Source organism: Mastigoproctus giganteus, chromosome 14, assembly GCF_048544385.1.
Source record: "Mastigoproctus giganteus isolate SK-2022 chromosome 14, ASM4854438v1, whole genome shotgun sequence".
Lineage (NCBI taxonomy): Eukaryota > Metazoa > Arthropoda > Arachnida > Uropygi > Thelyphonidae > Mastigoproctus > Mastigoproctus giganteus.
The window spans coordinates 79,935,571-79,949,833 of NC_143588.1; the positions used below are offsets into that span (position 1 = coordinate 79,935,571).

Below are 14,263 nucleotides of genomic sequence, written 5' to 3' on the forward strand. Positions count from 1 at the left end.
TGTCCATTTTAAATAATTTTATATACACTAACTGCTAAAAAAAATTAACGCAACACGGATAAATTATAATGGATGGCTAAATCATTTTTTTTTCAAAGACTGCTACTAAAATATCAGACACTTGAAAAGTATTATTTATCCATTTATTTGTGAGCTACAGTTCTTAGCCAACCACTTCGATGTTTAATTGAAAAGTGCCAGTGGTATTGTTTTGAAATTGAATATTTGAAATGCTCTGATACAATTATTGAAATTCAAAATTCGCTCCAAGTGACGTCACAGTGATTGATTTTATATATTTTTTTCCCCGATATTCTCTTCTCTCGATAGTTTTCTAATAATCCTAATATCCATATATGTCTTATTATAAATAATTGGGTTTATATAGAAAATAAAAATAGTTAAAAATAGCCTCGTGAGAAACAATAAAAGGAAAATAAAACCCAAAAACATTTCGCTTCATTGCTTGGTATTTTGGGCACTCGTTGGGCTTAGGAGCTGATTTAGGAGAGTGGGGGAGGGGAGGGGAAGAATAGACAGGGCAGAAAAACAAATGAATCACATCGTATTCTTGATGCAACTTAAACAAACAGGTATATTGGATGGAATGCTTATCCATATGTGAAAATGTCCATTTATCCTCACCATTAAAAAGAAATATATATGTATATATATACAGATTCTGGAGTCACAGATTCCAAAAGCAGCTATACAACTTCCCACGGACCGGAAAAATGGAAAGTGAATTACCCTCACAGTTGCACTGCAGACTGTGCCTTCCGGTTTGTGAACTTCATCCCGGAAGTGAGTCAGAAACGATTCTATCACCACCTTGTAAATGATTTTTAGTCTTTTGAGGCCTTGACTCTGTTGGGAAGATGGAGATACATGCTTGTAAGTATACAGATATATCCCCCTGAGAGATTCTTTGTTAAAACCGGAAGTTAGGTAGTGCTTCCGGGTTAGACAGCGATTCAACGTCTTTAGCCACTCAATGGACTACGCTTTGAGGTCTGTGATGGTTGGAGAACGCAACAGCGTCGACGTCTCCGGCAGAACCACGGTAATTGTGCTCACTTCATTGTCTTCGTCGGTAGTGACCGCACTGTCGTTTTGGATAAGGTCCGAGTCCTCGATGTTCTCGAGCGGGATTTGTTCACTGTCACCTTCGCTGATGCCCAGCGATTCCACCTCGGTGGCCAAGGTGCTCGTCTCCGAAGAGGCAGCGTCCACGGAATCGGCGGAGGAAAAAGCACCGCCGTTTCTCGAGTTGCGCACCATCGACTCGGATTCGATCTTTATGCTCGGTGCCGTGCAGTGCAGCGCCGTCGACGGGGTGTCGAGCGAGTGTCGCAGAGTTACCCTCTTCTTGAATCTTTGACTGAGGTCCGAGTTCCCCCTGTGTATGGTGCGGTCGAAGCTTTTTGCCACTGGCGTGTTGGGTTCACTTGACTGCTTCTCCACTAGTATGGACTTCGGCTTGTACAGGACGTTTGAAACGGGGGTTGGTGGAGGGGGTGGAGGCGTCGGAGGAGCTAAGGACGCGGGACTCTGAGGAACAGGTGGAGATAAGGCTGCGTTGGGAAGGATCAGCCACCTACTGCGGTCTTCCATGTACATCTCCATCAACTGGTCCAATTTTCCTTCGATGTCTTCCACCTGGGATATAAAAAGAAAATTTTTGATTTTTATTAGCAGTTAAACTTTTCGTCTATTAATTTATATTTTATTCAGGTTATATAATGGTTTTTAACTTTTTCCTACCTTAAACCAAATTATTTGGGTCCTAATCTATAATTTATAAAAGATAATCTTTATTCAAAGTGAAATGGAATGATTCAAAGGTCATTTGAAGATTTATATATGAAAGCCATTTGTATGTTATTTGTAGATTTGAAATTAAAGGTCATTTGAAGGTTATCTAAATATGATTTGAAGTTTCCCGATGAAAGTATATATATATTTTTTTATATTTGAACTTGAACAAGGATATTATTACTTATAAGGATTTTAACTTACCGCTCTCTCTACCTTAACAATTCTGGATGCTAGACAAATCTTTGATTCGTACACATCTTTAGCTTTCGAACCAGCCTTCCCAAGAATTTGATCTAACCTAAAACAAAAAAGAAAGCAGAATTTATTAATGAGGGGAAAAAATCAAAATTCCTGATAAAATTAGAAAAATGATTAAAAGGAAATCAACAATTGGATAATAAAAGTTGTTTCCCCCTCCCCATAATTATGGGACAGTCTTCCAAAAGCTTATTCGCATGAATAGAAATAAAAACACAGTATTAAATCTGAGCATATTTTTAAATAAATGTGTTACATTTTAGGCGTTCGATTTTTATTTCTTAAATTAAAGAATTACGTACCTAAGATGGTAGGCAGTCAACATTTTTGTAATGCAATTTACTTATATCCTCCTGAATTTCAGTAACAATTGAAATATGAAGCGTAATTCGCGCTTCTGCAGTGTTTAATATAATAAGCAAATAGCAATAATTCGTGATTTATACACCTAATAATAATAAAAAAGGGGTCTTCATCTGCCATATTGCCCATTTCTTCTCCCAACTAGTCCAGTCATTACATGTTTTCCCTGTAAAGACTTATTCCCCGCTTTACAATGCCTTTCATTTTTTCTATATAAAATCTTACCTAGACTGTAGATTCTTGACCCTACCCAGGAGGTCAACGTGTCCTGCCGAGTATTGTTCTATCACATCTTTGACGTCATAGGGTTTTAAGGCTTCTTTGAACTTTCTCCTAGCCACGAAGTATTTGATCTGCAATAAATATGAAAATTGTACGAACAACAGAATCATTAAAAATGTAAAAGATTACATAAAATATTTAAAAATTATTTAAACCATTATTAGTTCTTTTAATAATTTAAAATAAATTCAACTTACTTTTCTAAGTGCCCTTATGGCATTCTTGTGTTGTTTTGTTAACACTGTCAGCCTGGGCTCCTCTGTGTCTTCATCTGAAAAGACATATAAAAATAACTCTCTAATTAACCAGCGCATCTTCCACCCACTTGCCCTGAGAAAAAATATCTGAGAAAAAAAGATGGATAGCCAAGGGGAATGGATATCCATCTTAGGGACAGAAACTCCACACAGTACGGGGTAAAAAAAAAAAAAAAAAAACGAAAGTTCATTGGCAAGAATGGAAGTTGAAGGCCACTCGGACAGTGGCGACATCTATTTTGGAATCTTCTCTGTGGTTGTTTTGGTTTTTAAACGTGTTTTCAAATGTATCTCTAAACAGTGCACAAAAAAGTAATAAAAAAATAAAAAAGCCTTGACAACAGGTGAATAATTATGAAGATGAAATTCAAACCTAGAATTCCAAATAACGGCTAAATTCCATTCGTAATAGTTACATGCATTATTGTTGATACTAATACCATAGAGATTATCTTCACTGTAAGTGATATGGAATGATTTGAAAGTCATTTCAAGGTCGTTTATGCACGAAAGGCATTTGAAGGTCATTGATAGATGATTTGCACTGAAGGTCACTTGAAGGCTATCTAAATAAAATGTGAAATTAGGTCTTTTCGATTATTTCCTGCGAAAGTAGAGAAAAAGTTATTTTTTTTTTTCTGATTTGTACGTAAATATCTTCTGACGCTGTTCACTGCTAAAAAAAAAAGTGTGTACCACTCCAAAAATAAGTTTGAAAATTCCCTTTAAGCAGCTATCAAGGATTAGAAAAAAAGTGCATAGCCTATATACTATATGAAATCAAGCCCAATTCATTTGCCTTAAAAAAAAAAAATAAAAAAATCAGAATAAAAAAAAAGGAACCTTGCAAATCACTGAATGCGAAAGTGAACTGTATTTTTAGAAATTGAGATTGCATAATATTCTTAGGCAAAAGAAAAGGTAAATAAAAACAGGCACCATAGAGTTTATAGAAAAATTATAAAACTTTCTTTTATAAGTATAATCCTGCCTGGTGCTACTGTTTCTGCAAATATAGCGTGCTGGTAAGTTAAAAGCATCGAACTCAGCCAGTGTTTGTGAAATAGGCCAAAATAAGTAAGAGAAAAATTATGCAGTCCAGTGCTCAGCATAATCAGAGAGAAAAGATGTGCCTTGTGTAAGAATTAACAAAAAAGATTTCCCATTGTGGGCTAGCTTACCGCAAGAGGGACTGTCTCGCCGACCCCTGTGAAAGAAACTGCTACAGAAACTTCCCCTTCGTGAGCCTGTTCTTGGAAAAACATACAGTTGTTAGGGAAGTTTTAAATTTATTTTTCATGTCAGTGTATTTTAATCTATTAGGAAGGAAAAGAGGAGCTTTGGAAACTGTCAGAAGGCATGATCAGGGCCGTGGCGTGGGGGTAAGAAGAGGTGACTATCATCGGGTGGAATTTAGACATGTTTAGGGATGACAATTAGGTTACAGTTCGTGTCTTGCCTCAGGCGGCGAATTTATGCGCCACGACCCTGGGCATGACCCATTATGAATCTCACAGTTACTATATTCGAAATAAAAACAGCTTTCTCACCAAGCAGCAAATAGGGGATGCTTGTTGTAACACTCAGACATTAAAATGCTAATTTTATAATTTTCATAATTAACTTTCATTTGGAGCAAAGCCAGATTAATTTTTATTTAAGTTTTCAAAAATATTTTAATCATGAGTAATAGTTTGAATTGAATTTTTAATTTTAAAGCTTTAATGAAAACTGATGACACTTTAGAAAAATTTTCAAAAATTTTCTGATCAAACTATTAATTTCTGTTTTATAATAATGACAATAGTAAGTGGTAGGTTCGGTTCAATGAATTCATAATTAGGCTGTCTTTAAAAGGTTAATATGATATAGAACACAGTAGCTCCCTCTATAACCACAGTAGCGCCCTCTATAACTGAAACAACTTTTAATTGCTCCAATAATAGCTGGTTTAAAGGTCCTTGTATAACCATTCTAAGAAAGGAGGAAACTGCAATAGTTATCTATAAAAGGGAGGACATCTAAAAAGAAATTTTTAAATTTACAATTAATAATAAAAAGAAAAAAGAAAAGAAGAATATGAACACGAAAGCATTTGGCTTGATTTAAGCTTAAAAATCAAGCTTTAAGCTTGATTAAACCATGATTTAAGCTGGAAGAATCTTACCTACTGGTGGTGCCATCTAGTAATGTGTTTGTGTACTATTTTCAAGTTACATATTTGAAAGGGGTGGGTGCTTTTAAAGCGTCACAAGTATTTCCATTAAATTAAGAGAACTTAAAAATTTTAATGAAAAATTTAATTTTAAATTAAACTTTTATATAAATTTATAACACAGTTTTAAATATTAAAGAACATTAGTAATGTAGTATTTATAATTTCTGATGGATTAACGAATAATCTAAAATTAATTAAAATAATTTAATACAGAACCGGAAATATAAGACGAAAGTTAAACTAGTAATTTTTAATATGCAAAGATATTTCTGCTTGTGCGAGTTTAATTTGAAATTAAAAAAGTTTATTAGAGTAATTTTAAAACTTTAATGAGATCTCAGATTTCTTTTGATGACGTCATTAGTATGAGACAAATGTGGTAATATGGTTGGCGAATCGATAATATTGAAACGGAAATGACGTTGGTGTTTATCGTTTAATATCGCCAGGTTAATAACAATCTGAGTTGTGACTGTTATTTGCATTCTTAACACAATGAAAATAATCCAAAAAAAATTGTTTTTTTTGTTAATGCAGATCTGTTTTCATTAAAATTAAAATAATACAGTATTTAAATACTAAGGCCGAGAGTCCTCCATATTAAAATAGTTTTAAAACGGTTAAACGATGCAAGGAAGAGAAGTTTTACTGCATCTTTCATAAAAAAAAATAATTAAAAAATAAATAAAATTCCCAGAGTTCCAGTTATTCAATCTTTTCCCCATTACTTTCCATAAACAGATGTTTATGGGAAAGTAACACATTTTTAGTACTTGCTGGTTTAATGAACTTGTCCGTTGCCAAAGAAACACTAATCATGTCCAATGTCTTCTCCTGAGAGGACCCTCCTCGGAGCCTTAAGACACATCTTAGTTCCACCCTAAGATGACCACCTGCCAAGGCTTTGCAAATGACATCTTAGGTACTCATCTCTAAGCTATTCTTCATATGGACATCAGTTAGCATCCCTCATTAATCTGGTTTCTCTCCTATGAACATTTCTTGAAACTGTATTTCTATTTTTAGTTTCAGTCTCCAAACTACTTGGAAGAAGGACAATGAAGTTCTTCTTCGCACAGAAAACGGAGGATTCCGGCAGAAGTGGGCCCCAACACTGATCCCTGAGAGACTCCACTTGCTACAATGATCCATTTATGGTACTCTGTCTTCTACCTTTTACCAACACTGAAGTCAAATTCGTTGGTCTATAGTTGCCTATCATCTTTCTCACCTCCTTTGTGGATTGAGGAGATATTAGTGCTTCTGCAAACCAGGGAAATCTCACCGGAATCTAATGATGATCTGAATGGGTTGATGTATTCAAACGCAGCCTTTTAATACACAAGAGGATGTATCCTATTCACTGCTGGAGCCTTGCCTTCGCTTTGCTTCAGAAATTTTTGTAATAGACTTCTCTGAGATTGCTATGTCAATTAATTTACAGTAGTTTGATTCCTAGTCACAGTTGCCCCGTGGTTCGAATGGCTTTTCAAATGTAAATAGCATTGCAAAGTACCTATTCACCTGCCACTCATGGGTTTTCTATGACTCTTCCACTTCGATGAAGTAACGATTCTATCTGATTCAGTCTATTCTTTTAGTACTCAATTCGAGTAGCATTCCTTGTCTTCATTCTTAGCTGTATTTGCAAGCGATTTCTCTTACTGGAGATTCGCCAGTGTTACTCCATCTGTAGTCTTTTATAAGGATAATATACAGAACATTATGAACACCTACCTAACAGCGTGTTGGGCCATCCTCCGCCGAGGTAACCGTTTGCACCTGGGGTGGAATCGACTATACGAGACCACGGAAGGTGTCCGGTATCCTGGAGCAGCTGGAAAGAAGGACGTTCCAGAGTTCGACAACGGAGCGAGGCAATGGCGTGGACTGGCGAATGTTGTGTTCCACGGCCTCCCACAAATGCTCGATGAGATTTATGTCTGAGGGACATTTAGCGACCAGGAGAGCATACGAAATCCTTGAACTACACAACGCAGGATTTATGGTACTGAGCGTTGTCTTGTTGAAAGCGTCCAGCGGCATCTGGATACACGATCACCGGCAAATCTTGATCCAAAACAATGCCGATGGAAGATCTGGCGGTGACAGCGTGTTCAATAGAGATGAAGGAACCCAGTGATGTTCAAGAAAACATCCAAAAACCATGATACCACTGTCACCAACATGCTTTCGTCCAACCGTGCAGTCTGGTTGCAGCTGTTCGCCTGTTTGCCGTCGTATATGGACCTGTCCATCGTCATGATGGAGCTGGATCCTTGATTCATCAGATTTGCGACTCTTTTCCAATCTTCCAACAAAATAAAACTCCCGTGACAAAAAAAGCACAAAAGGTCTAAACATGCTCTGTGCCATCTCCTCCAATTAGAAAGGAGCAGACAGAATTGCATTATTGTGCCTTTGCAGAGGACTTGTTCGATCCCAACTAGACTATGGTTCCCAAGTCTATATCTCTGCTAGAAATTCCGTTCTTCAGTGGCTTGTTCCAATACACCACAGATCCATTCGGATTGCCACTGGACCATTTCGTACTTTGCCCTCCAAAGTTATATGGAAACCAGTGAAGCGCCACCAATGCTTCTGGAAGTTGCAAAGGGACTTCCAGAAGTCCATGTTTTTAAGTTTTATATGAATATACAAAAGAATATATAATTTAAGATGCTTCCATATCACTGTAGTTTTATTTTACAAAAATTTTCAATTATTTCTAAGAAAACGTTTAGCAACTATTTTGTTTTCTTTCTCTATTTAATTGTAATTAAAAATATATTTAAAAATAATTGTACGACTTAATTTACATTATACACCATACTATTACAAATTACTGTAATTTGTTGCAAGTTAACATTGCAATGGTAGTGAAATTAATTGTTATAAAGCCTGCGTTTAATTTATTATTTATATTTTATTATTCATTTTTATTATTTATTTTTACAGCACTATTTTTACAAATGTTACTGTCTTCATTCATTTAGAAAGACTCATCTTCTTTCTTCTAAAATTTATTCATAATCCCTAGAAGAGTTCCACTTATTCAGGATGGATTCTTCATGGCTTACAAAATACCATGATATATTGTGATGCTTTTTTATCAATAATAATTATTATTTTTCACCTGATAATCGAAAATAAATTTAAAGAACCAAATTAAATTTGTCTTTCGAAAATTGATGAGAATATAACCTCGTCCATTTTCAATCCAGGCCCATTTTGGATTGTAAACCTTCTGGAGATCAATTAAGTCTCTGTGTATATTAGTAGAATAAACTAAATTATATACACTGCCTTACCATCAATATATGGACACCTCCATATTTACAAATAACCTTTATCTTTCCTCACACGCGCCACAAGGTCCAATTCATCGAGAGGTACTCTATAGGATTGAGGTCAGGGCTCTAGGATAGCCAATCCAACTTTTCGACGCTCATGTCCTCAGACCAGCCCGTCACAAAGCGAGCAGTATGACATGGAACATTGGTCTGCTTATACACGAATGCACTTTACCAGACTTGGGGAGGTTCATACAGGTCCAGGAGGTCTTCATAGATCCTAGATTTCATGTTTTTTGCCCAATACATCCAATGCTACTAATCTACCTGTACCAAACTTCATTGATGGGGACGATACATGCCAGCAGGTAGTTTCTCCGGGTAATACGCCACACACAGGTACAAGCAATAGGGTGGCACACCCTGATCCCAGAAAAGCTCTATTGGGTTTAAATCAAACGGTTGGGGTGGCTACACCATAATTTGCAATACTTCCTCTTTTCTTCCACAAAGGTTAAGTCCGGAGAATATATTACATTATGTAACCTTCTTTGTCTTTGGAACCAAAAAGTTCAAGTTTAGATTCATCTGTTCACAGTGCGTTTTTCCGGTCTTTAACTGTGCAATGTTGATGGCTCTTAGCCCAAGCCAACCGTTTCTTTCGATTTCCCGGTTTTAATTAAAGTTTTTGGACTTCTACATGACTATGAAATCCTGCTTGTTTAAGACGAAGTTTTGCAATGGATGTAGATACTGGAGTGTCTCTGTACCTATTGAATTCAGCTCATATTTCAGATCTAGTAAGTCGCCGATTGCATTTAGAAACAAGTGTTATGGTCTAATCTTGTGTTCCATTGTCACGCGCGGTCGTGGTTTGTCCTTTGAACTGCCACTCTCCTTGAATCGTCGAATGACAGTTTGTACTCCTTTAACTACTGGAAACTGATCAGCCGATACAAATAGCCGATGGCGACAATCAATTCCCCACAAATGACGGTGCTACCTCCACTTCTCTGTTGCAACACACTGCGGTTTCACTCCACCCTGGAGGAGTCATACATGACGTGGCCACCTCCACCGCAAAGTGTTGCCAAATGGTGACAACTTTGATGTATGTGGAAAACTGTCCACAGATATGTGATGATTGCGTGATACTCATAAACAGTCAGCTGAATACTCTGGTCAACGAGATTTAACATTTTAAAGCCCAAAACTTAATCCGACTTAAAGAAATACAATAATTCAAGGCACAAGTAGTTACAAATAAGTACACCATTGTGAACCAGCCGTCTATAATAGAACCCAACCTTCAAAATGGCAAAGGAGTTACACCAAAAGAATATAGAGTATCGGCATATCTTGATGCTCAACAAAGTCTGAAGCAACCCAGCTGTACTAAAGAGAGAGAATCTGCCACTAACAGGAAACACAGCGACCCGCCCATCTCCCACGATATGAGTAATATTCCTGCATCAGAGAACCCTTATGAACCAAGGTATGATATCGATTATATATCTAAAGCAGCTGCTTCTCACAATGAGTCCTCTCAATACACTTTGGTCCTGCACTCACGTATAACTTCTGACATCAAGGACAAATCCCCTTATGCACTTATTGCCTCCCAACAGTCATCCTTCCAGCAATCGCGACCTAAACCTCTTTGGAAGTGGCATTAATGGTCGGACTTCTCACAAAGATAGTTTTGTAAATAGGAGGTGTCCCAGATGGCTAGTCTCACCCACGGAACAACCCCAGAGTGACCCAATAAAGGCAAAACAGTCAATCAATTCAAAAACAAACAGTTCAATCCAAAACAAAGTCGAAAATCTCCATATCGAGACCTGGACCATCCAAAACAGGTGCCAATACATCCAAATTCCTTGAGGAACAAAGAGGGATCAAGGTGGCTGCGAAACCTTTGAAAACAAGATATCCCTCCTATGCTTCATTCACTATTACTTGTGACAAACGTGATGAACTAAAAGTACTGGATACCGGCATCTGGCCACCAGGAACGCTAATAAAAAGGTACAAAGGACGGATCTATTCTTCATCCTACCGCACGAGATCAACTACAACACAGGGATAGCAACCAACGCCATGCCAACATGTCCAAACATTCCCCTTAAATGCTTCTACCAAAATGTTCGAAGCATCAGCAATAAGATTAAATTAATCTACACCCTCTACAAATCATCATTTTACTGAATATCAGTTCATCTACTTGACCCAGACCTGGTTACCACACAGAAGGGAACTGGATGTAATAGATCAGCCTCTCGCTTACCTCGGGCTCCATAATTCCAGGGATACCAGACGCGACTGAGGCGTTGCGTTACTGTACTCATCGAGTTATAAACAATTCAGATTTCAGTTGACCATATCAGATAACTTCGAAGTCTTAAGTGCCACATTTAGAAAAGATGTCATAGAACTTTAAATATGCCTTGTATATCTATCCCAGACCATGCAGAAGATTCACGGATGAACTCCTAGCCTCCGATATCCCGATTTTCATTATAGGCCACTGATGAAGCCATTGGAGGTTCATAACAGTCATTGGGACATTTGGTTTAGTTCAGCAAATCACACCTACCAGGGGAAACGAGATGCAGGATCTATTTTTCCACAATCTTCCACACTTTGAAGTCTGATCACGGACCCTCCAAAGCTTCCCTTCTGATTACTCTCCCAGCACGTTTGAATTCAACGTTAATAACGACTCAAACGCTGGCAAAGCATTCGGGAATGAAGAAATGATGACCAGAACAGTATATTCCATTAGTACTTAAACAGAAATCATCCTTGCACGTATCACAGAAATGGAATGGAAGAATCTATAAAGTTCTATCACATTCAGGAATCTTCTACACCATTCTGAATAATCTAGAAATTTCCTAAATATTATTTCACTGTTTTGATTTCTGTACGTAACAGAAAATATTTTAATAAAATTTGGTAAATAAGTTGGTCCAGTGTGGAATAAAGTTGTTTGATTCTGTCGTGACGTGAGGAATTTTTATGCGCCTTTTTCACAACGTGGCCGAGTTAGTCAGCCTCAGGGAAGGGCAGAATGATTTCTTGGTATTGCACTATTTTGAAGAAAATAGAAACTCCAAAAGGTAAAGGTGGTATCTTTAAAATAAAACTTCATTTATTTAAAAGATATCCATCTAATATCTGATGGACTAATAATTCCTGAAACGGATAGTCATAGCAACGTCTCATCTTTTAAAATCTCATAGAGATCTTGCGATCGCCAATTTGATTGTGTTGCAGGCACAAATGCAAATCGAAGAAAGGAATTAGTGGTGTTCAAATATCCAGTGTCCAAAATCTTCAAAGATTTTGAACCTCAAAGGTCTTAAAGAAATCATGAAGTTGGAACAGGCAATAAGAGTCATAGAGGATTTCGATCCTAATGTTCAAAGAAGCAGTAATGTTGTCAGAAACCTTCGCGATGTCACAGTTTGCTATAAGATTCTTTATGACGAAAAGAAGGTAACTCATCAACTTTCTTTGAATTTTTGACTCTAAGACTTTCCACGAAAGAACAGCATTACATTAATTAGGTAGATTAAATCTTGCAGGCTTCAGAGACACATGTAAGTATAAGACACGTGTTGTCTTATGCCGGGAGTCTTCTAGACGTTAGTTCAACTTCGCCGTAGTGTACAGTGATGGTACTGAAAAATGATGCAATGAATGTATGTTATTTAATTGCTTCCTAGTACCCGTTCACATGAGTTTAGCCTCGTGCACACCAGCAAATGTCCCCGGGATAAGCATTAGCTATGATACTACCTCCACCACTCAAGCGGCTAGAGGTAGTATCATGGTATGGTATGGGAGACATTCTGGGGAACTGGATCCGCTCAGGCCGTTGGAAAGTCGTTATCTCCAATGAATAACTTTCTGTCATATCGGACCAAATTTAGTGACAAATGGGCCTGGAGTACTGGGGTCCATAGTTTCAAATACACATATATATACACAGTTATGCCCAGTTAATTTATTAAAGTACAAATAAAATAAAATATAAGTACAAAATTGTACTTATATTTTGTACAAAATTTTGTACTTATATTTTATTTTATTTGTACTTTAATAAATTAACTGGGCATAACTGTGTATATATATATGTGTATTTGGACCAAATTTACTCTGCAATGCTCCATTTTTATCCGAATTGCGAAGGATTCTTTCAAGACAATGCAACTGTCCACAGTGCAAAAATTGTACTGAATGGCTCGAGGAATATTCCCCAAATTTCCAACATCTACCATGGTCACTCTATGCTATGATATTCATGGGCTATAATTCTGGCAAGAGGTGACTGCTAGATTTTGCTAGATTTTACATTTGGTCCAAAGACAGGTACCAAAGCTGAATCTAAATCGGGGTCACACGATACAGTAGAGAACCACAAAATCCTCTTACTTTTCATAATTTTGAAAACACCAAAATGGTATAAACTATTTCGAACTGGAGAAAAAAGATACTCCACAAGTCCAGTGCAATGCCAAGGCGATTCGTGGTAAATGCGACGTCCATTTTGCTGTGTTCTTTAAGATCGATTTTAAAACTAAGAAATACCATTCTAGGCTTAGAAGTAAATGAATGTCAGATGAACTGATGAGACTTGTGGCAGAGAAGTAGAATCCACGAGATGTATATACAATTTTCAGGTTCATTCTCATAAATATTTAGGTGGCAAAGAAACTTATGGAAGATACAATCTGCAATAGTCATAAAGGAGGTTAAGCAAGCTAAGACAGATTATAAGAAGTCCCTGAAAAAAAGAAAGAACCCAAAGAAAAGCAGCAAAGACTTCTTTACTTATATTAACAAAAGAAGAAACGGGTTGAATCACATTGGTCCACTACATTTGAATGCTTTAACTTCAAAGATTTGATGATCCTGCAAAGATGGCTGACAAACTGAAGGAGTATTTTGCATATACATTCACGTGAAAACGTTGTAGTTGTTATTATTATTCAGATTTGATTTAGGGTAGGGGACGCCAGAAGTTTATTAATGATATACAGGAATTTTACACTGAGTGGACAGAAATCATGAGATACCCCACCTAGTCATGGGTAAGCCTACCTTTCGCCCGGATAAGGGCAATCACAGCAGTATCGTCACCGTTCTCCCCACACCGGGTGGAAAAGGCCCGGTTTCGAATCCTGTCGATGACGCGAGGAACTTTAATGGGCATTTTGAACTCCGTGGCTGAGTTAGTCGGTCTCAGGCGTAGATAGCAAGGTTTTTTTCCTCCAGAAACTTGGGTTTTTCGTCCGATGTTCCACAGGGTTCATGTTCAGTGAACGGAGAGGCCGTTCCACGGTGGGAAAATCTGCGGAATGGTCTTCGAACCATGTTCTGGTCACAACGGCAGTGTGGAGAGTCGCATTGTCCTGCTGGAAGAGTCCATTGCGCATGATGACCATTCATGAAGGAATGGAGATGGTCTGCGAAGATGGACGCGTAACCTGGAACTTTCAGAGATGCGTCTAGATGTACCGTGGGTCCCAAAGTGTGCCAGTTGAACATGCCCCAGACCATTACCGACCGTCCACCCGTCTCAACAGTTCCTTGTTAACATGAAGGAAGGAAACCGCGCTTCGTGCGGTTTCCCTCCCGTCTGTTCGAAATAACTGGAAATGGGACTCATCAGACCATGAGACCCGTCTCCAATCATCCAAGGTCCAGTGCCGATGTACTTTTGGCCAGTTGAGGCGTGGAGTCCTGTGTCGGAGTGTTAGCAATGG

At 37.7% G+C, this 14,263-nt stretch overlaps 1 protein-coding gene across 1 annotated transcript in view; it reads right to left on the bottom strand.

Annotated features, from left to right (window-relative positions):
- Positions 1 to 746: 746 nt before the first annotated feature.
- Positions 747 to 14,263, bottom strand: part of LOC150075286 (potassium voltage-gated channel subfamily KQT member 1-like) — a 173,476-nt gene continuing 159,959 nt past the window's right edge. The window contains exons 10-13 of the mRNA XM_090389044.1: positions 2,919 to 2,992; positions 2,665 to 2,792; positions 2,020 to 2,116; positions 747 to 1,659 (exon numbers count right to left, since the gene is read on the bottom strand). Coding sequence (XP_090245170.1) covers positions 1,000 to 1,659; positions 2,020 to 2,116; positions 2,665 to 2,792; positions 2,919 to 2,992 — 959 coding nt within the window. The 3' untranslated portion in view covers positions 747 to 999. The remainder of the gene's footprint in view (positions 1,660 to 2,019; positions 2,117 to 2,664; positions 2,793 to 2,918; positions 2,993 to 14,263) is intronic.